At 46.7% G+C, this 22,099-nt stretch overlaps 2 protein-coding genes across 3 annotated transcripts in view; one reads left to right on the top strand and one right to left on the bottom strand.

Annotated features, from left to right (window-relative positions):
• SLC25A51 (solute carrier family 25 member 51) overlaps positions 1-19,342 on the bottom strand; it is a 292,109-nt gene extending 272,767 nt beyond the window's left edge. Inside the window, exon 1 of the mRNA XM_052701483.1 lies at positions 19,237-19,342. The gene's annotated coding sequence lies outside the window, so the exon portion shown is untranslated. The remainder of the gene's footprint in view (positions 1-19,236) is intronic.
• PAX5 (paired box 5) overlaps positions 1-22,099 on the top strand; it is a 114,680-nt gene that overhangs the window by 66,697 nt on the left and 25,884 nt on the right. For both annotated transcript variants that reach the window (XM_052701470.1, XM_052701471.1), the window contains exon 8: positions 18,645-18,746. In XM_052701470.1, the coding sequence (XP_052557430.1) occupies positions 18,645-18,746 (102 nt within the window). The remainder of the gene's footprint in view (positions 1-18,644; positions 18,747-22,099) is intronic.

The following is a 22,099-nucleotide window of genomic DNA, read 5'->3' as shown; positions in this document are numbered from 1 at the left end:
GTTCCTTCAGCTCCTAACACCAGCTCTTTCAGAGGCCTTTTATGAGAAATCTTGTGTTTCAGACTGCATTCATGTGTAGTCTCTTCAGTTCTGTATAAGAAAGATCCATCCACAGTTAAAAGAACTGTCACTGCCTCCTTATCTTTCTTACTTGGCGTGACTAACAACTTTCTTATGTTGCAGTCTCTTTAGTGTTTGGTGAGCAGACTGACTGCATTACTCACGGCATAACTGACTATCAAAATGATGCTGCGAACCTTTCTATGTATTTCACCTCTGTTCTCCTTCTAACATCATATACACTTGAACAAAAGCTCTAAATGTGGAATTTACTTCTTCTCATTGAGTAAGTGGAGCAAGCTTTATGAATAGCTAGCCTACAAAAAATGTGCTGTTGGTCTTAAATGTGACAAGCTGAGATCTCTAAGAAGACACATTTTACCAGGTGTAAGTAAAAGCAGGTGTTTGTATCTCTACTTTGATACTGCTGTAAACTTTTCTAACACCAGCATTCATAAAATTTAGATTTACAGAAGAGCATGAAAACCCTTTTAAAACCTGTGCTATTGGATATATTTTCAGGAAAGATTTTCAGACTGTTATTTTCCAGTTTTCTTTTGTAACCCACACCATAGCAGTTCTTCTGGAGGCACCCAGAAGCCCCCGGCACGCTCTGAGCCCACTGACGTTGAGCATGTACCATACAGCTGAGTTCTGCTCTGCTCTGAGGCTTTTGTAACAATCTCAGGGTTTACACAGATTTCAGAGGCAGAAAGATCTAAGCAGCAAGCCACGCTTTTTGTCTAAAACAAACAAGGTGTGTGAATCACAGTGCACTTGGCACAGTTCTCGTCATAGTTCTGGACATACCTCTGTTTTCTCCCACAGATTAATGGATGCTTTTAGTCATACCTCTTTTTATTATGTCAGGGCAGGGAATTCAGATGAGGAGACATATTTGTCAACCCCACTTTCACTCTTAACCAAAAGCTTCATACTGCTATGGGTCTTGTTTCTGTAGTAGATGCCACTGAAAACTAGAGGGAGATGAAGAATGCTATACAATAAACAATAATTGTTTTTAGTGCAAAGTCCAGCAAACATTCGCTTAAACAATCTAGTCTGCCTTCCAGGAATATTTCTGTTGTCTTCAGTCTGATCAAAACTACGGTGTAGCTTTTCCAATCTGGGACTCATTATCTGTGGAGGTAGGAGAGAAATAAGATGGGCAACAGCTGAAAAAGCATTAGCTTTGTGTCATCTCTACTTTAGTGATCAGTAGTTAACTCAGGGGAGAAGTTCTGCCAGGAACAGGTGCTGGGCCTTGGGCCCTTGTCTTGCAGGCAAGTGCCTGAGACTCACGGGTTTCTGATGTGTTTTTTCCTGCAAATTGCTTTTTGTTGGAGGAGGAATGGCTAACAAAAATTCTGTGTTTTTTTTCTTGAGATTCAAAGTGTTGAGTTGCTTTTCTCCACCCTTTTTGAAGGCTTCCACATTTCCTGGCTGATGTGTACAAACTGAGAGTAGGAGATGGAAGGCCTTGTAGAGCTCCTTGTTTCAGCCCTGCAAGGCAATACATTTTTTTAGCTTTAAAAGTGAAGGGCACACAGAGGAAGATCATGGAGAGTGGCATAGCAATGGCTTCCACCAGCTTCCTCAGCACCTGCGGGTGCATCCTATCAGGACGCATGGATTTATGGATGTCCAGATTGCTTAAAAAGCCCAGTCCTCTTCAACCGAGGCAAACTCCTCCTTGATCCTGGCTTCCTCTGGGGCCTCAAGGTTGTGGGGCTCCTCAGGACAGCCTCCAGTAGTACAGAGACAAAGAAGGCATTCAGTATCTCCACCTTCTCTGTATCTTCTGTCACCAGGGCACCCACCTCATTCATCAGTGGGCCTACAATGTCTCTAGTGTTACCTTTATCTGCAGTGTGTTTGAAGAAGCCTTTTCTGTTGTCCTCGACCCCTCTAGTAAGGTTTAATTCTAAGGAGGCCTTAGCTTTCCTAGTTGCCTCCCTAGGCCTCTCACGATGGCCTTATATTCCTCCCAAATGGCCAGCTCTTCCTTCTGTGATCTGCAGACTCTCCTCTTCCACTTGAGCTTGACCAGCAGCTCCCTGCTTAACCATGCAGGTCTCCTAGCTCCCCGTCTTGACTTCCTGCCTGTTGGATTGCTCTGATCTTGAGCTTGGAAGAAGCAGTCCTTGAAAGCTAACCAGCTGTACTGGGCCCCTTTACCTGCAACTACCCTGTCCCACAGGGTTTCCCCTGTGGGACAATTGCTAGGGATCAAAACTGGCCCTTCAGAAGTCCAGGGTTGTGATTCTGCTCGGAATTCTGTTCCTGCCACACAACATCCTGAACCACATCACCTTGCTGCACCTTGCTGCAGCCAAGGCTGCCCTCAACCTTCACCACTTCAACCAGACCCTCCTTATTAGTGAGAATAAGATCCAGCAGGGCTCCTTTCCTAGTTGGCTCATCCACCATTTGCATCAGGAAGTTATCATCAGTGCACTGGAGGAACCTCCTGGACTGCGGCTGGCTGGCTGAGCAGGCCTTCCACCTAATAGCAGGGTAGTTAAAATCCCCCACAATAAGCAATGTAATTGCTTATAATAAATCCTCTATGCTAGAGGCCTGTAATTGCGAGGCTGCTATCAGCTGCCTGCAGAAAGCCTCATCAACTTCCTTGTCCTTACCTTGTGGCCTCTAACATACCCACAATAGCATCACCCATGCCAGCCTGCCCTTACTTCTCACCCCAAACTCTCAATCCACTTCCATCTGCCCCTGGACAGCACTGAATACATTCTAGTTGCTCTCTCATGTAAAAAGCAACTCCACCACCTCATCTTGCTGGCCTGCCTTTCCTGAGAAGGACACAGTCATCCATTAATGCAAATAAATCTGATAGCTGAGGTTCTAAGTGAACTATAATCATAGTCTTTCATGTTTTTCTCATTACCAGACTATGGTTTGGATGGCAAAGCAATACTGAGACTTGAGATGCAAAAGATCCTCTGTATGTAATGTAATATTCCTATTTCCTAGCAAACTGGTAGAGCAAAACACTGGGGATGCTTCTTGAAAGGATTGCTTAAGTGTTGGCATTCATGCCAACACTTCCTGCTAGAATATGTGTAAGGAAAAATGTGACTGTTTCATCCGCCAGCACTGTTGTGTTACGGACCACCAGCCAGACCTCTGATTAAAAAACAACTCAATTTCTTTCCATCATTTTTATGCCACATTAAATATTAAGTTAAAAGGGAAAAAAAAAAAAAACAACAACCAAAATCCCTTCCCTTACTGCTTGCCACTATGGTTCATAAGTGCTCTCTCCATTTGCAAGCCAATGACATGTGCCCAGCTCATTACTGCTGTAGTCAGCAGTTTCCATGCTGCCTGTGATTGTTACTAATTACCTGCAGATGCATTTTCCCTGCTCTCGTTGCTGATTTCAGCATGGTCAGTATCACTCAGAGAGGACAAAGTCGTTTTAAGCTGACACCTTTTCTTGACTTTCCAATACAGTGTAAAGGGCAGATTGACAAATCCACAGCCAGTCCTGACTGCAGCTGGCTGCAGCGTCAGTTTGCATTAGCAGCCTGGGAGTAACTGCCAGCCAGCCTCACCAAAGAGCCAGAGAAGTACATTTAATTGCAGTGGAATCTGACATGAACTCTGTATTATTCTGTTAAAGGAAGAGATGCAAAGTGAGTGGGCTCCATTTTTGTTGCTCCATCCAACGTTCAAGTGAGAAATATTGATCTCCTCCCATGTCAGGACAGCTCTCACAGCCTTCCTCCCTTGGCTTGTTGCCCTTCCATATCAGTACTGGGGTACTGCCAGGAGCCTGGCTTTCAGTCAGTGTATTTGTGCTGTTCAAGCTGTACCTATGTGTGGGCTGCAAAGCATTTCACAAATCACACACCTGTGCAGGGGAAGATGGAAACTGCAGAACACACATAAGTGATCCTTTGTTCTCCACATGCAAATCTGTAACTGTGCCACAGAAAGAGTGTTGTTTCAGGTGTTCCTACTTGGGAGAGATCACTGCTGAACATACTTGCCATACAGCAATTGCATCATCTTTCCTGTTCATTCCATATGCTGGTCAAAAAGGTGAGAAGAAACAACAAAAATAGGAGCAGAGTCTGCTTGCTGTCAGGAGAGTTGGGGAAGGAATCCCAAATGGCAATCATTTAGGTTATCTGCCCTGGTTTGCACTGGGAGACTCAGGCAACCACAGATAATTGATTCCAGGCTTCAGTCTGAATGCAGGTTGAGCAAATGGGACAAATGAATCTATCTGAACAGACAGCCATTTGTAGAAAAACCAGCTGGGCTTGGTCTTTGCTGTGGATGCCCCCAGTAACTTAGATGTGGTACATTATGCCTGGTAATTATTTCTTCACAGGTGGCACAGGTCTGTGGTAATACAGACAACAGGGATGCATTTAACCTCCTGTATTTCTACACATTTTGTCAAATTTTGGTGTTGGGCAAAAAGAAGTGCTAATGTGGGATAAGTGCATGTCAAAAGATAATTTCTTGCTACTGTTCTGCACTAAAACACTGTCCTTAGCTGGTCTTGTGCAATGTATTTGTCTTCAGTAGTGCTTGGTCTTATAGAAGTCTGCTGCCTGACTCTGCCTTGCTGTGTTCATCCCATCATACCATGACTGCATCTTATGAGCCACAGTTTTTCGAGGTTGGCAAAACAGCAGTTAGAGTTTGCCATTCTTTAAGCTAGGAGCAAGATGGTAATAAAGCAGTTGAACAAAAAAAGGTTGCCAGAAAGAAATCATCACCTGAGCAGTTCAGTGTTTGCGGCCAAAGAATATTCTGATACTGCAAAAAACAATGAAAAAAACGAGAATGGCTGCTCTAGAATCGTATGCCGATCTGATGCCAGGATTGAACACTGATGGTGGTTAGCATTTATCTCAATGGAGTCTGATAAGGAAAACAGCTGCACGCATGGGATGCAGGGTTCATTTGAACAATCCTATGAACCAGCCTTATCGTGGGCAGCCTGCAGACACCTTTATTTCTTTTCTTTAGACCTTTATTTGTCACACAACTCAAGTTAGGGGTTTTATTATAGACTTACTCATGGTAATCCTAATCCAGAGGTGCTCTGAGCTTTGGGTTCCAACTGGTTCCTGACTAGGGAAGGTCAACTGCTTTCTGAAGTACTGCTGTCTGAGGGGACATGATCAGGGCACACCTAACAGGAGAGCAGTATCAGGAGCAGCCAGTAAATTAATATCTGCTTGTACTGGACTATGCTGGGAAGTGCAGTAGATGGCCGAAGAAGCTTTTGTTCTATTTATTTCACTGTCTGTACATGTGTTTATGGGAGCATTCTTCATGTGCCATAAAACATAGAAGAAAACATGAATGTTTTGCTTTTTTGTGGTGTCGTTTTATCTCATACTTGGCTCTTTGTGCAGTCAGCAAGGATACTAGTTTCTCAAAGGAGTTCCCTGGGATTCCTAACGTGAGGCAATTGCTCAGATGAATGCCTTAAAGTCAGTGTCCATGTGGGGATGACTGGGAGACTGTCAGGAGAAGAGGGGGCTTTCTAAAGGGCTTGTAGTCTGGCCCACTATTGCCATCTAAATTAGATATCTTAGAAGTACAACAAATCAAGAGTTTCATCTTAGCGAGAAGCTGCAAAGCTGTGGTGATATGGGTACAGTTTTTAATCACTGTAGAGAGATAACCCAAATAATACACAGCCTTACTTTGCTGTGTCTTCTAAATACTCATCGCACACCAAAACCAAATCACTGCCTCTTTTCCAAACTACATTCTGTTTTCCATTTGGCAAGAATGACGAGAAGTTTAACTAATAAATAGTGCTCCTTCTTCCACATGGATGTACTCCCTGGATCTGGTGCTCGATGGAGCTGAGAAAGGGCTATTTCTCTTTCGGCCCAAGCCTTGTTTGATTTATGTAAGAATTCTTTTGTGCCTAGAGCTAGAGATCAGGGTAAATGCTTTGTTCCTGTGACTGTGTGAACAGAAAGCACTTAGCTTAAACTAGAGCTACGTGAGCTGGGAGTATCTGCCCTGTGGAGAAGCAGAATATCATGCAAGTTCTGCAGGGAGTTGTTACCTATATTTGCTGAAACACTGATAACTAGCAGCTTGAAAGCAGTGCTTTCATTAGCTGAATGGAAGAATTCCGATTATTTTGATTTCAAATAAAAAGATACTTGCAATCTTCAAATGTTTTTTGCAGTTTCTGCAATCTTCAAATGAAATTTGCAGTTTCAAAGTGAACCTTGGTGTCCCAGCTCTCTAATAATAATATGCCATTTTCACAATTTCTTCTTCCTTTTAGCGCTTAAACAAAAACAAACAAGACAGATTCGGACAACTTAAAGAAGAGGCTTTGTCTTGTGGATACTGTTTTTTCTTCCAGAAAACGGCTTTGTTAATTTTTTTTGTAGCCCAACTGTAGTAACAGTTAAGTGTCTTCTTCTGAGGCCATTAAGCTTTGCTGACATAACCAGTCTCTACATGGAAGCGTTGGTTGGTGCTTAACCATTATCACCAAGTTATACTTTAGTTTCTGTTCTGAAGTGCAAATTAGTGTTGGTAGTTGGCTGGTTTCTAGTGCAGCATAATGCTAGATTTACAATTCGGTCTCTACACTTACTAGATAAAAGTGCAGATGCATTTTCCAATAATCTATCCGTCACTCCTGACTGTCATGTTGAAAACTTGAAAAAAGGCTCCATACACTGTTGTGGAGAGGGAGGCAATATGAAAAACAAAAGTGCCATTTTTAATGTCAGGACAGAGTCTAACTGAAGCACTGTCATTTTTTTTGTCTTCCCGTTTTGATCAGTTCTTATCTTGCTGTTAAAAAGGAACAAGCACATTTCAGAAAGCAAAGAAGGCCACTTGCACCCTGCACAGACCTGGGCTGTTAATGGGCTCTTTTGACAGTGTATAGCCCGACTCCACTGGGGATTTTGCTGTGGATTTCAGTGCTGAATTTAACTCTAGTAGACAGGTTTCGGCACAAAGCACGTATAATAACAAGTTGCATTTACATAGCAGTTTTAGCTTATGGATTTTGCATCTCTAATTAATTAAATCTGTTTCTCCCTCCCCCCCAGTACCACTGTGGTGTGTTTAGTAAATACAGCTTTAAATGGAACAGCCATGGTGGAAAGATTAAGACAAGGCACCAATGCCCTTGTGCTGGCTCCCAATTGCAACGAGGCTGGGGCTTGTTCCTTAAACACACTGAATAACTTAAGCTCTCTTTTGCTTCACTCTCAAAAGCTCTGGAAACAACAACAACAAAAACCAACTGTGCATGAAAACAACTCTGTGAAATCAGGTACAAACTGCGTTTATGGCTTTATGGCTGCATACCCCATCCATGCACTCACCCATAGTTTTGCCACTGTCTTCAGCCAGCTTCTGAGGGGCAATGAGAGTTCTGGGTATTCAGAACTGCCCGGGTGTCTTAGAATCACAGAATGGTTTGGGTTGGAAGGGACCCTTAAGATTATTAGTTCCAACGCCCTGCTGTAGGCAGGGACACCTACCTCTAGACCAGGTTGTTCACAGCTCCATCCAGCCTGGCCTTGAATGCCTCCATGTAGGGGACATCCACAGCATCTCTGCACAACTTGTGCCAGTGTCTCACCACCCTCACAGTAAAGAATTTCTTCCTAATACCTAGTCTAAATCTACCCTCTTCCAGTTTAAAGCCATTTCCCCTTCTCCTGTTGTGACATGCCCTCATAAAAAGTCCCTCCCCAGCTTTCCTGTAGGTCTCTTCAGGTACTGGAAGACCACAACAAGGTCTCTTCTGGCTGGAAAGCCCCAGCTCTCTCAGCCTGTTCTTGTAGGGAGATGCTTCAGCCTCTGATCACCTTTATGGCCCTGTTACATTCTTTGTGCTGTGGAAGACTGCTTTGGTTCTGAAGCAGCAGTGATGTGGACCCGTCAGTGCCTTCAGACATGATGTAGAATCATGCAGAACTTCAGTTTGCTCCAACATTGGTGGCTGAGGAGTTGGCCATGCTCCTGAGTGGGGACAATTGCACTGTGCCCTCTCTGCCCTTCCCTGCCCACACTGAGTTCCTCGTATCTGTGTCATTTCAAATTAACCCTTTAGCCTATCTGCAGCAGCACGCCCAGCTGCAGAACCTTGCCAACACAGTGGAGCTTTTTGTGGCAGCTGAAATGCAGATGACTTGCTTGCCCCCTTGCAGTAATGCAAAGTGAATTATGTGGTGTTATGTCACTTAAGGGTTTACAAACTGTATGCTTATGTCCTTGCTTTCTTCTGGTAGGTGCCTGATACAGGCAGTCACAGAATCATTAAGTCTGGAAAAGACTTCTGAGCTCATCAAGTCCAACCACCAGTCCACCCCCACCATGACCACTCAACCATGTCCCTCAGTGTCAGATTTGTACGTTCTTGAATACCTTCAGGTAGAGTGACTCCACCACCTGCCTGAGCAACCCTTTCCAACGTTTAACCAGTCATCTAACGGCCTTCTCTGCCCTAAGCTCCCCTGAGCTGGTTGTGCCCTCTGCCAGGTGCTCCTGGTGGCTGCAGACCTCTGGCAGGGCTGTGCAGCATCCCTCTTTCCTGCTTCCAACTGTTCCTCTGGAGGTGGGGATGGTGCTGCAGGAATGGCTTATTGTGTTTGTGCGTAAGCCTCCTGGGTGCATCCATATGTGGCACGTTAACACTTATGAAGCTGTTATAGGCAGGGGGACCCATTCATTGACAGTGTGCAGGAAGGCAGAACTGGAGGATGGGGAGGTATTTGGTCACTTCTCCAGGATACAGCCTCTCCTTGTTCCCTCTTTCTCTGGGGACAGTCAGTCCCTTGATGCCTGTCTGTGCTGTGACAGATCTGTTCCTGCTGGCTGCATGCTGTGGTGAAGCTGCAGGGAGCAATCACCATCTGCTTGCCCAGCCACGGGACTGGGTGCTCAGCGAGAGGAATGCTGGCGGTTTGTCTCTGCACATGGGACAGCGAGGTCCCAGCTCTGAGCACCCTCTCAAGCTTACTAACTCCCTCCTTTCCCTGTGTGAACCCCAGGGGCTGTGAGGAGGCCCCATGGCTTTGTTCAGTATCCCATGTGCCCTGTGGAGAGCATGGCAGCTCTGCTCCCCATCATCCAAATAGCTTTCCTGAAGGGTCTCCTCTCTTTGACCTTTGTAATTATTCCTGTTCAATCTTTCTTCGTGTTTTCTTCTAATTATTTTTCCCTTTCTTCTCTCCCTGCCTTTTTTTCCCTGAAAGTCCACCAACTTCCCTTCAGAGTATTAAGGATGTGAGTGAAATTGATGGCAGAAATGTCTCAAGTCTTTATGATGATGAATGACTTTCACTGCCGAAGCTTTTATTGTCTGTGATTTGGGAAGAAGGGGAACTGATTTATCGTGGCTGACTGTCATGCCATTTAATACAGTTATAAATCCCAGCCCACTGACTGGCACCACGAACCAGGGACCTCATCTGCCCACCTCCTCCCTGTCTCCAACCTCCTTTCATTTCCCAGCTTCTTCCCCTCACAGCTGCTTGCTCACCTTCCTCAACTGTGTGAGGGGAAATTCAAACCAGAGGAGCTCACACAGTGATGGTGGTAGCTGAGGGTTGTGGCAATACACTGAGTGTCTCCCAGATGTGGGAGGGCTCAGAGCCCTCCTGCCTTGGGGAGGCTGGTCTCATCCCCGAATGCACATGGCAGGAAAGGACTTTGTCATCGTGACCTGAAATCAAAGTTCCACCAGCTGTTTTAAATGTGCAAATAGCCCTCAGAAAGACGTGTTGCTGCAGTTTTCAAACTGCATTTCAGTGATGCTGGTGTCATCCTCCTAACTGACACAGCACACCTGTAGTTCTTGTCAAATATAAGCAAAATAAGCCAGGCAGGAGCAACACGCTGCTGCCTCTTATGCCTGATCCTCCAGACAATATGCAAAGCTTTTTCATTCCCAGTTGTTGGTGAAGGATAATGGGAAGTGTCTGTGTGTGCTGAAGAACACAAAGCGTGTTAGCTGCTGGTTCCTTGTCTGTGTTTCCTGCTTGGTTCAGAGCATGAACCTCTGCCTCAGTGGTATGAGCAGATGGCACTTCAGTGGATAGAATCAAGATTGGAAAACACCTCTGACACTGTCAAGTCCAACCACCAACCCACCCCCAGTTTTTTCTCTTACTCCAGGATAAAAACATCCTTATTGAAGCATTAGGAATTTCATACTTGGTTGCCAGTTTGAAATGTGATTATCATTAGTTATTTAAAATTTAGAGTAAATATGTTTTCTGTGAGGTGCAGGAAGTTGCTACTAACTCTGGAGAAATGTTCAGATGTTGTACTAAGGGACATGTTATGGTGGTGGATAGGTGGGAGGTTGGATTAGATGATCTTGGACATCTTCTCTAACCCTGGTGATTCTATGATTAGCAATGACTGGAAATGTCTTGATTTCAGATTAATTTCAGATGCAGATCTTGAAGTGATTCTTATGAGATGGAGAATATTTGGTGTGGGTTATCACAACTCTGCAACCTCGGGGAAGATGTCATATTTGTTTTCCTCTGTGCTTAATCAGCAAGCAGGGTAACTGACTGCCTGTATACTCTCTCTGTTCTTGTTTCTGACTCTGGTTGTGCGCTGTGCATTCTTCTCTGCCTGTGTCATGTTTGCTGGAAGGACTGCTGTTGTTTCTCAGTACTGCAGCCTTCTGCCAGGAGGTACCTCTGGCTGAAGAGTGCCTGGTGCCTGACTGAAAATGCCCCAGCCTTCAGAGGCTGTACAGTGAACTGATATGTACTCTGCCCTTGGTCCTGGTGTCTGTGAAGAGTGCTGAGAGCCCAGCTTGGAGCTGGCAAGACCTGTGCCAAGGCAGGTTTGCAAAGTATTCCATCTCCTCTGTTCTGCTCTTACTGCTCCCCAAAGCCCTCTGCATTCATGGAATCACAGAAAGGTTGAGTTGGAAGGGAACTTAAACCCCCCCTGTTCCATCCCCTGCTGTGGGCTGGTTGCTTGCCACCGGATCAAATTGCCTAGAGCCCCATCGTAGAATCATAAAATGGCTTGAGTTGGAAGGAACCCCAGGGATCATCAAGTTCCAACCCCCTGGCACATGCAGGGCCACCAACCTCCACATTTCATACCAGCCCAGGCTGCCCAGGGCCCCATCCAACCTGGCCTTGAACACCTCCAGGGATGGACGGGGCATCACAGCCTCTCTGGGCAGCTGTTCCAGCACCTCACCACTCTCTCTGTAAAGAGCTTCCCCCTGACATCCAATGTAAACCTTCCCTCCTTGAACTTAGAACAGTTCCCCCTTGACCTATCGCTGTCTACCCTTGTAAAAAGTTGATTCCCCTCCTGTTTATCATCCTGTTTTAATTACTGAAAGGCTGCCGTGAGGTCACCCCACAGCCTTCTTTTCTCCATGCTGAACAAGCCCAGCTCCCTCAGCCTGTCTTCGTAGTGGAGGTGCTGCAGCCCCTGATCATCTTTGTGGCTCCTCTGGACCCTCTCCAACAGCTCCAACCTTTCCTATCTTAGGAGCCCCAGCCCTGGACACAATACTGCAGGTGGGGCCTCACAAGAGCAGAGTAGAGGGGGACGATCACCTCCCTGTCCCTGCTGGGCACTCCTCTGCTGATGCAGCCCAGGTACCATTTGCCTTCCGAGCTGCAAGAGCAGCCTCTTTTTTTTTTTTTTCTTTCTTTTTTTTTCCCCAAAGAGAATCTAGAAGATACCTTCTGAGTATGCATAAAACATCAAACACTAGAATAGGAACAAAATAAAGAATATCCTAATTGAACTTCTTGTAATAGGTTGGCTGCTGTCGTGGCTTTTGCAGTGTTGTGAACTGCCAGTTCTGAATCTGTCAGCAGGAGCTGGGAGCCCGTGCAGCACATGTCTCCTTGCTGTGAAACTCGTGGTTGCCTTGCAGTGCTCCAGCAGCACAGGGATGGCTGTGGAGGTGGGCCTTGTGGAGCCTGGCTATGCTATTCTTATTTAGAAGCGCTGCTGTGTTGCAGAGAGAAAACAACAATAAAGGGAATATGTTGCTTCTGCATGCATTAAGATCACTGATCAAACCACATGAGATCCCATTTCAGACATAATGTGCATTGGAGGGCAAAATTAGATTGAGAAGTAAATGGAGCCTAAAATTTCCATAGCTTTATTCGTCAGAAGGCTGTTTCATTGCGTGGCTTAATTCTCCTAGTTCTTTCATTCATTGCATGCAGCACGCTGGCTGGAGTGCATTTTAGAAATAATGGGACGAAAGAAAAACCACGGCTAATTTGGCAGTGTCTGTGAGGTGTGTGAGGGCCGCTCTGACTGAGGGTGGAAGGGGAGGTGGAGTGCAGAGCAGTTCACACTGACACTTAGGAGGAGTTGTTGCTGTTGCTTTGGTTTCTTCTACATTTTCTGAAGTTCTGAACTGCGTGGAATTGTTTTTCTTGCAAATTACCATGCAAAATGAACGATACTTTTAAGAAATGGTATTTCAGAGGCCTTAGACTCTGAGGCAGTGATAAGCCTCTGCATTTTTTTTCCTTTGTGTGTTTTTTTTCTTTTCTCCTGCCGTTTTACATGTCTTTTTGACAGGAGGAGGCTAACTGCTCTCTTAGATAAGCAGACACATGGTTTTTTTTGCCTTTGAATGTAACACTCGATGTCATTCCAAACTAACACAGAAGGCCAGGCAGAGCACTTCACTACAGCGAATCCCTTTTGAAGCAGGAGAACTGCAGGTCTGTATAATTGGCAGCAGTGCTATGGATGGGGGGAAGCATGTTTGTGGGTCGGTCCCACCTACGGATTTACGATGCGCACATGCCTGCGGGTTGCGCTTCCTTGTCAGTTTTCCTTCTAAAGCAGTGGGAGCCACACAGTCAGAAACAAGCCATGCCTTGTCTCACATGGCTTCATTAATTCCTACCTGTTGTTTGCAACAGAAAATGCAGAGAGCTGTGCCTGTCGCAGGCAGCGTTCATGGAAATGTCTGTCCCATCTTTGCCACCAATTCTCAGCTCCAGGACTTGTTTTTCCATCTCCATCAGTTCTGGCGGTAGATACTGGCTGCCTGGTACAATGCCTTTGCTTTGCAGTATGCTGAGGAGCTCCTTTGACAAAGGGCCAGCAATTTCTGCCCAGGCGCTGGCATCCTCCAGGTGAGCAAGGGCACCAATGCCCACCAGCAGCCCACCAGGTCCTGTCCTGCCCCTGGTGAGGGGCTGGAGGCCTGGGTGAGCTGCCTGCCACCATTTCCAAAGCTGTGGAGATGCATTTCCTCTACACTGGTGGAGAGACTAAGCCCTGCATTGGTGTCCCACGTGTCTTCTGAGAGCTGAGTGGGAGTTCAGGTAGAAGCAGGTGGTGAAGCAAAATACAAGTAGTCCAGAGCAGTATGCACTCCTTGTTTTGATCTGAACCACTTTTTCTATCTACTCCCAGCCGCTTACGTTTTACATAGCGAAGACAATTCCATCTTGAACATGTCCCATCCTTCCCTTTCCTTCCCCTTCTGTGATGGCAGTGGTCAGGTGCACGTGTTGGCACCCTTAGGCTGTGAGGAAGCAATAAGCTTGTCCATAACTATCGTGCCTGTTTGTTCTGCACTGATCAGAGCATGTTTTCCCCACATATCAAGGTCTGTGACAGTGCTGAGCAGCAGAGATACCTGCTAGGAAGGGTAAATCTGAACTCCAATAGACAAACATCTGTGGCTTCCTTGCAGGTGAGAAATAAAATAAACCCACAAGCCCTGTTTCAGAGCAGTGTGCTTAATTTGATTTTTATGGCTTTGATAGCAGATGACAGTAATGCTATCACAAAGCCTCACAGCCACAGTCACAGTGGACGGTGTGATTTCAACACCTCCTCAACTAATCTTTTTGCCCACTGCTCCCTTTCCCTGGCTGCTAATTTCACACAGGCACTTAAACATGATGGATAATTGTGTTCTGCTTATCAATGTTTAATTTAAGGGCTGTTCCATCTGACCTGGATGCCCTCTGCAAGAGCTATGCCTCATTATTGATTTCATGGTCACACCTGTGACATTACCTGCTTTGTAGGAAGTAGACTTTGACATTCCTGTGAGGTTTTGGCAGCCAGAGATAATTGTCAGAAGAATAATCGAGTCAGCAAAATCATTACAGGTGATCTGTGTGTTACCACTGTTTTATCTGCCTCTAATTAGGTGCAGGAGTGGTAACTCATAGCAGTAAGCATGCTGCAGTGGTTTTGATGTCTGCAAATAAAGCTCGATGAACACAGGAGGGAAGTTATTCATTAACAGCTGTGCTCCAGCTTGCCCACGTCTTGTGCCGGGGCCATATCCTTTCCTGGAGTAACCAGGAATCTGGATACGATCGCATGCAGACTGTGGGCACTGCTGGGGTGCAAAACCTGAAGCACAATTAGGATGGAGCAAAGGATGGTGCGTGCTCTTGCTATTTCTGGATGGAGCAGGCCTGCTCTGCATTCAGCATGGTAGAGGCGATTGTAAGGCAGAGGCTGGGGACGTGGGATGGGGAGGAAGGTCCAAAGCTGCTGCCCCAGCTTTAGTCTCCTCCAGACTTTGGAAGTCAGCTGTGTAGGTGACAGGTACACCGAGTTCTTAATAATCACTGCTGATAGCTGGCTTTTATAATTTCATTGCACCTGTGGGAAAAGACAAGAGTGGATTAATTCCTTCCTCCTTTGTTATGGCTGTAACCAGGCTGGGACATGGTAACAACAGAGGTGCAGTGCAGAACAGTACGTCGTATGCAATCACACTGGATTCTTTTTTCAAGAGGAGCTCATCTCCAGTTGAGGTGCTGCTCTGCTCCTGATGCCACTGTTGCCAGTGCAACATGCATCCCAGTGGTTGGGCCAGTGGTCCTTGCAGGTCTGTTCCAACAGAAACACTTCTGGTTCTCTGAGTCTCTTGAGGTCTTCTTCCTGCTATCAGCGTTGTGAAGTCAGTCAAAAGTTTTCCTTACAATAATGACTGGAACAACAAGGGTGGTAGTATCAAAATCTGCACTTGGCAAAGGAAGAACTTGTCGTAGAGGAAGGAGATTTTTCAGACAAGTCAGTTTTGGTAATGAGTTTGGCTTCTGTGCTCCGTGTGTGTCCTGCCTGCTTGGGACCCTGCCTGCTTCTGGCTTCCAGTGGAGAAGCACTGCTGTGCTGGGCAGGATGTGAGGTGTGCCCTGCCTCGGGTGCCCATTTCAGAGCCCTTCCTGTGTGAGCAGGTCTTGGCACAAGCGTGTGTGTGAAGGATTCGCCAAAATGGAAAAGCTGGTTCTTACTGTACTGGTTATCTATTCTCTGCTTGAACCTGTATCTGGAGGAGTGGGACCGTACTGTTACTGTGCACCCAGTGCACTGCCCTGTCTTTGTATTCCTAGGCTGATGGCAACCTCAGTCTGCTGCAAACATGAAAAGTGGGTGGGAGATGATGCATGGACAACCGCTGGGTCTTCTCAGGAAGAAACATTACAAGTCCTCTATTGCAGAGAGTCTGTTCTATTGCATTGGCAAAAGGGCTCCTGAGCTAACCCCCAACACCTGAACCCTCTGCATTTTCTAATGCGTCCTTTGCAGTAATTAATTACCTCTCCAGTGCATTCATTTCTTTCATACTGTTACTGGCAATCAGTTAGATAAAGGGGAAAAAAAACATGTTGGTGCCCTGTGGTATTGAAAGTGAAGGGTTTTCACACTGTCAGGGTAATGAATTCTGCAAGGGTTTGAAGTACCTGAGCTTGGGGAAGTCCTTGTGTCATGTGTCTAGGAGTGACAACCCCCAGTGGTTAATTACTGCCATGGATGAGACTTGAGCTGATAGCAAAATGAGATAATTTCATTAGTAGTTAAGTGTGAAGTTAATTGGACTCACATTTACACACAGCAGTGTACAAAGACACAGTTGGAAATGCTCTTCACCTCTTTTCTTTAACAGAAGGTAAGTAAAATGAAGAATGTTTCTGAACCCCTCCCTCATTCTTCCTCCCACTGTGGTTTGGGGATGAGGGAGGCAGTTTCCACCGCACGCTGCCAGGCCGTTATCTTGTGCAGGGGTGCAGACCTGCCCATGTCCATGACCTGACCATGCTGCTGGCCATGCTGCTTGGGGAGGGTGTTGCTGACTTCTCCCGCTGCTGGTTGCAAAATAATTTCTTTTATGGAAGAAAATTACTTATTTGCACTTTTTCTGGGAAATGATAATTTGCTGTCAGTGCCAGCACGCCGTCAGCTCGCAGTGAATGGAAGGACGGACATTCATTGCGTATCTGCTGTGTGCAGGGCCAAGCACTTTGACACACATCTGCAGCCCCTGGTCCCACTGCGCCAGTTGATATTGTTGTTATTTAGCATCATTATATTTTACTTTCTGGAGGAATGTAGAATGAATTCCAGCAGGAATAAGCCTCAAAATGATGTACAGCGTTTCATCCCTGTAGCAAGCTCAAGATGGACACGTTTACTGACTGGATTAGACCAGCGTGTTCCTTGTTGCAGGATACTTTGTTGGGAAACGTCTTCTAAATGTCACATTACTTGGCGTGCTGCAGCACTTTAATCCATCAGACTTGTGACAACCTGCTAAGGAAGTGGTGGATTTTTTTCTCTATCGAGGAGATGGAACAGCCAGGATCACCTCCAGATGTGGTCCTCTTCTAGTCCACATCTTCCTGCACCTTTGCATTTTCAGAGGGGGATTCTTTGTCTGTATGGCACTCTGACAAGGGCTGTGGAGTGCAGATAATTCTGTATTCATGCTTTTCTGTTCAAACATTACTTCTGGGTTGACTACTGTTTTTGTCCTATGCCAGTCAGCATTCTTTGAACTGGTTCCTGGTTGACTTGCAGTTCTGGTGGGTGATGACAGTTGGCTGTCTGGTTTGTGGAAATAGGACACTGTAGGAAAGTGGTGTGCTGTTTGACACTAGCGCCATCCACACTCATGTGAAAGCATCCCATCCTCTCAGCTGTGTCTCCTCAACTTCCCCTCCCTTCCCCTCCCTTATCCTAAGTGTCTGTGACAAAGGCAAAAATTATACACAGATGAGAAAGAGCTTGCTTGGGACCTGGGAATCATGGAATTGCAGAATTATAGAATGGGTTGGGTTGGAAGGGACCTTAAAGAACATCGAGTTCCAACTCCCATGCTGTGGGCTGAGTTGTCACCTGCTCGAACAGTGTTTGGTTGAATTTTGCCTTTGTGGAAAGGCTGGGGGAGCAAATGAATCCCTGGCATGTGATGGGTTGGAGTCCACATTGCAGACAGACTTCAGGGTACTCCCCAGTGGCATGAAGGAGCCCAGTGAGGAGGTGGACCCCAGAGTGCAGCACGCTGCTCTGAATATTCACCCTCAGGGATATTGTGGATGGAATAATTTCATGGCCTTCAGGACTCTCTCCCTTGCTGAGAGGATCAGAAGCAGTTAGTTAGTTATCTGCAGAATGTAACCAAGTGTTTGTCAGCTAATCAGTGACCTGGTTTAGGCCAAGCATACAGAGTCCATTATGCTGCTCTTGCCCCTCAGTCTCACTTTCCATTTGAGGAAAAAAAAAGAAAAGCTGGTTGTGTCTCCAGCCAGCACTGTAGCAGTGGTTGCAGGTGGGTCTTGAACATCTCAGAGGAGGACACTCCACAGCCTCTATGGGCAGCCTGTGAAACTGAAGCAAGTGCAGCCTGAATGATCTCCTCCATGGTGTGGGCTCAGTAGCATCCAGATGACATTTGAGCCAGGGGACGGGGGACAAACCCCTGCTGCAGGTGGCACACAGAACAGGGTCCCTTTTTCCTCCCCTGCCTGGAGATGATCTGCACTGAGGGAGATGCCGTCTTGGCAGGGTGCAGCCATTGCTTCCTCTGTGCCTTTGGGGAAATGTCTACAGCTATGGGCCCAAGGGCTGTGTGGAGCTTTGCCTGGAGCTGGGTTTGAAGCGAGGGCACCTCAGCACTCTGGATGAGAGGTATGGTGAGGTGGGGGACAGCCCATAGCTGCTTTCTGCAGCGTTGTGTGCGGACCCTAATGACAGAAGGTTTCCCTAGCATCAGTGAGGAGTACTGCATCAGGCTGTGAACTGCCTGCTCTTTTGCTGGAACATCAGCTGTGTTTTGGAAATTAATTCATGTCCCAGTGTGTGTGTGTGTGTGTGTGTGTTTCCCTAAATGACTTTCACTGAAGATGGAAATAATGCTTTTATCACATTTAGATCTCTGCAATCCATCAGCTCATACAGTGTAATTTTCTGGAGAGTTTCCTGGAGAAGTGCTGTTAAAATAAGCATTATTTGACAAACTTTGACTTTACAAAGCTGAACTTTGGAGAAACTTGGGAGCAAAAGGAGAGCAGTTGGAGTTCAAAACAGGGCTTCATCTCCCCGCAGGAATCTGTTCTTCCCCTCACAAGCCCTCACTTTGCCACAGCATGATGGCAGCCGGTAGAGTAAGCAGAACTGTTTCTCCTCTCTCCAAACAAGCTAGCAGCTGCTTGCTGACGCTTGCGGAGCTGTTGTGACAAACAGGTCTTTGCAGCAGTCAGGAAGCTGTAGGAGCATGTCTGCCAGCGGTGATGCTCACGTGGTGATTTGTTGGTTTGATTCCTCAGGTCGCGAGCTGGCAAGCACAACCCTCCCAGGATACCCTCCGCACGTCCCCCCTGCTGGACAGGGCAGCTATTCTGCCCCTGCGCTGACAGGAATGGTGCCTGGTGAGTCTGCAAAATGAAGGGGGGTGGAGAGGCGGCACTGCAGAGGTGTCCCACTGTGTCGGTGGGAGCTGAGTGCTCAGGGTCTGGCAGAGCTTGGCTCGTGTCTGTGTCACACAGTGCAGTGCTCACTTGGTACTGGCTGAGCATGCGCACACAGCTCTGAGCAGGATGGTGACATTTGGGCGCTGGCAGCAAGCAGCAGGTGAATGCCTGGTGCTAGGGAGTCTGCATGGGCTTGCTCCTGTCTGAGCACAGGGGGCCTAGTGCTGCTGGAAATCAGTGTTCTCATTTCAGCTTGAAATAAACAATATCCCCAGGCCCTGCTGTCTTTGATTTGGGCATGACAGACATTGCTGTCTACAAGGGAAAGAAGTATTCTAAGCCCTAAACTTACATGTTAAAATTCATGAATCTGGACCCTAATCATAGAATGGCCTGGGTTGAAAAGGAGCACAATGCTCATTCATTTCAACCCCCCTGCTGTGTGCAGGTCACCAACCAGCAGCCCAGGCTGCCCAGAGCCACATCCAGCCTGGCCTTGAATGCCTGCAGGGATGGGGCATCCACAGCCTCCTTGGGCAGCCTGTGCCAGTGCCTCACCACCCTCTGGGGGAAAAACTTTCTCCTAAAATCCAACCTAAACCTCTCCTGTCTCAATATCGTATGGTTTGAAAATGAATGGGTACTCGGAGATTCTCTTTCTTTCCCCTACTTGTTGCTTTCCAAGCCTTTAAGGTCCTCTGAGATTGTCACTTTGGAGTCAGCAAGGTCCGACAGTTATTGAAGAAAATCTCCCACAGTGGAATTTCATATGTAGTCACATGGCTTCAGGAGATGGTGGTTTGGAAAACAGCTCTCAGTAAGCAAGTGGTAGTCAATGGTAATTATTTATTGTCCTGGCTATTTTGGGATTCGTATTTTTGTCCCAAACTGATTATAATCTGTAATATGTGTTCCAGCCGATCACTGAAAAATTAAGAAAAAGAAACAGCCATTTTACTTGTGCTGGTTATGGAAGCTAGGTCAGAGGTTAAGTTGAAATAATTTTTACCCATCAAGTATAATTTTTGGAAAGTTCTTCATTTCTTGTAAAGATCCGAATGCAGGTCTGAAAGGTTTGACTCCTTGCTGCATGCTATTTCTCAAGGACACACAAAGTTACTAGTAAGCTTTTCCATCCTCATTGAGGCTGTTCTTACTTCAGAGGCATTGCCAGCTGCTTAGATCAGCTGAAGGTCTGCACTTCCATTAACTTTTTAACATGGCTGTTACACTTTGAGCATTTGGAGCACCAGGATCAGTTAATCACATGTGTGTCAGGCAGGCCATGGAGATGTATGGGCAAATGAGAGTGCTGTGCATGAGCCTGCTGTTACATACACAGCTTAGAGATGTAGCGCAGCGAGTGGGAAGCAGGTTCAGCAGTGTCTGATGTCCCATCCTGCCAGTCCCCTCAGCTCTTGCTCGGGCTCTCCTGTGCTGGCTCTTCACCAGAGCCCTGAGCCCCTGCTTTTCTTGAGGCTCATTCTGCCACTGAGGGTAAACCTGAGGACAAGGAAGGCAAGGGGGAGGTCGGCCTTATCTGGCATCTGCAGCTGCCAACTTACCCGTGGGAAGTTTCAGACAGCTTATGTGCACCTGAGAGTGGTGATCTGGAGACTTTTAGAAACCTTGTGGGAATCCGTTGCCTTCTTTTGGACTTACACCCAATATGCAGCTCCGAGTCTCTGTCACCTCCCAGAGGCTTTACTCTTCCTTTTCCTTTTGGCGGATGCCGGGGAATGGATGTGTCCATGGCTGCCACCTGTTTGGGCACACCTGCTGGAACAGGACACAGAACTGTGAGAGTGATGGTCATGGCAGAGCTCAGCACAAGGGGGGGGTTCGGTGATGTACAGTCATCTGAGCCAGTTTTCCTGGGTAATAGATTTTATTTTTAACTACACATAGGCCTCTGTGACCCGTTACATTGAATAACTGCACTGTTCCTCTCACTGGTTCCTTTAATAACAACCTTCTGCTCCAGCTAGTGTGAAGGTCAGCTGCAATTTCTTCAGGTTTGCTTTCTCATTTAAGTGAGAATTTGCTAACTAGCATCCCAAACATCTTCCCAGTTCTTCTTTGCCTCTTGTCATTTGCCTGGCTGGGGAGAGCATCCAAAGCCAGCTGTCAGATCAGGGCTGGGGCCACAGAACATCCGTGGTAGTTCTGATATAGACACGTTGCCATGACCAAGCCTGTGTGCATCTGTTTTGCCTTTTCACAGGGATTTACTTTGTGACCTGCTGCTTCCTTCTCATAGTTTTCAGAGCACTTGCTAGAAATATGCTTCCTCAATAAGTTTTTTAATTGTAAGCCACGAATTTCTGCTCATAATTAAGTATTTGTGAGAGCGAAGTAGTTAGAGGTGTGGGAGCAGCAGATCCATGGTGAGATGTAAAGGGCTCTGTTCTGCCTCCTGCAGACATTGCTTGTGCTGCAGTGAGTTCACTGGTTCCTCACTGCACTGCTGGTGCTTTCCTCATGTCTGTGGTGTCCGCCTCACATGGTGCGTGTGAAATGTGAGGGAAGTGTCTGAGCCCCTTGGCGTTTTCACCAAGCATGCATGGATTCAGCTCCTTGTTCTCTTCTCACTGTTCTTTCCACCTCCCTGCTCTCCATCTGAACAAGAAAGGCTCCCCACTATCAGCCTGTCCTGACTCTCCACCAGCAGGACCCTCCCACAGGAGCATCTCCCCTCTTCACCTGCTGCATGGCCACTGTTGCATGCTATGGCATGGAGCTGCTGGTGGGCAGCTGGATGGGAAGACAACTGGTGGGATGCTTGAGCTTGGAGAGCGATGGTTGGTGCCAAGCTCTGCCTGCACGCTGGATACAAGTACAGCACTGTGACATGCACCCAGGAGTCCATCCTATGTAATACCTTTATCCATGCACAGGAGGCACAAGGGAAGGCAATACATGTTGACTGAAACAGATGGAGATAGGATACATGGGAAGGCTTCAAACTTCCACCCATCTGGATATCTTCAGATGCCTGGAGAAGCTGTTTTGTCTCTGTCTTTGTGGGTTTTCCAGTCCTGAGCACCCTGGTCTGGCTCTTTGTTCACTGTGTTGTGTGCAGGGCCAGGAGATCTGCTGCAGTCTTGTGCAGCAGAATTACCCCATCATTATGTGACACTGTGTTTTGGTTACAGCGCTGCTGAAAACACATCACAGAATCAGGAACTGTTGAGCTTCTTTCTGGCATAATGATCAGAGCTGTAGCAGAAAGTGGCTGTCTGAGAACCAGTGCTAGCAGTCCATGCAGATACACGGGAGTGAGAGCTCTGCTCTGGATCAGAGCTGCTGTT

Source organism: Tympanuchus pallidicinctus, unplaced genomic scaffold, assembly GCF_026119805.1.
Source record: "Tympanuchus pallidicinctus isolate F22 unplaced genomic scaffold, pur_lepc_1.0 scaffold4, whole genome shotgun sequence".
Taxonomy (NCBI): Eukaryota; Metazoa; Chordata; class Aves; order Galliformes; family Phasianidae; genus Tympanuchus; species Tympanuchus pallidicinctus.
The sequence above is the reverse complement of the archived record's forward strand: the minus strand, read 5'-3'. Positions and strand labels throughout refer to the sequence as shown.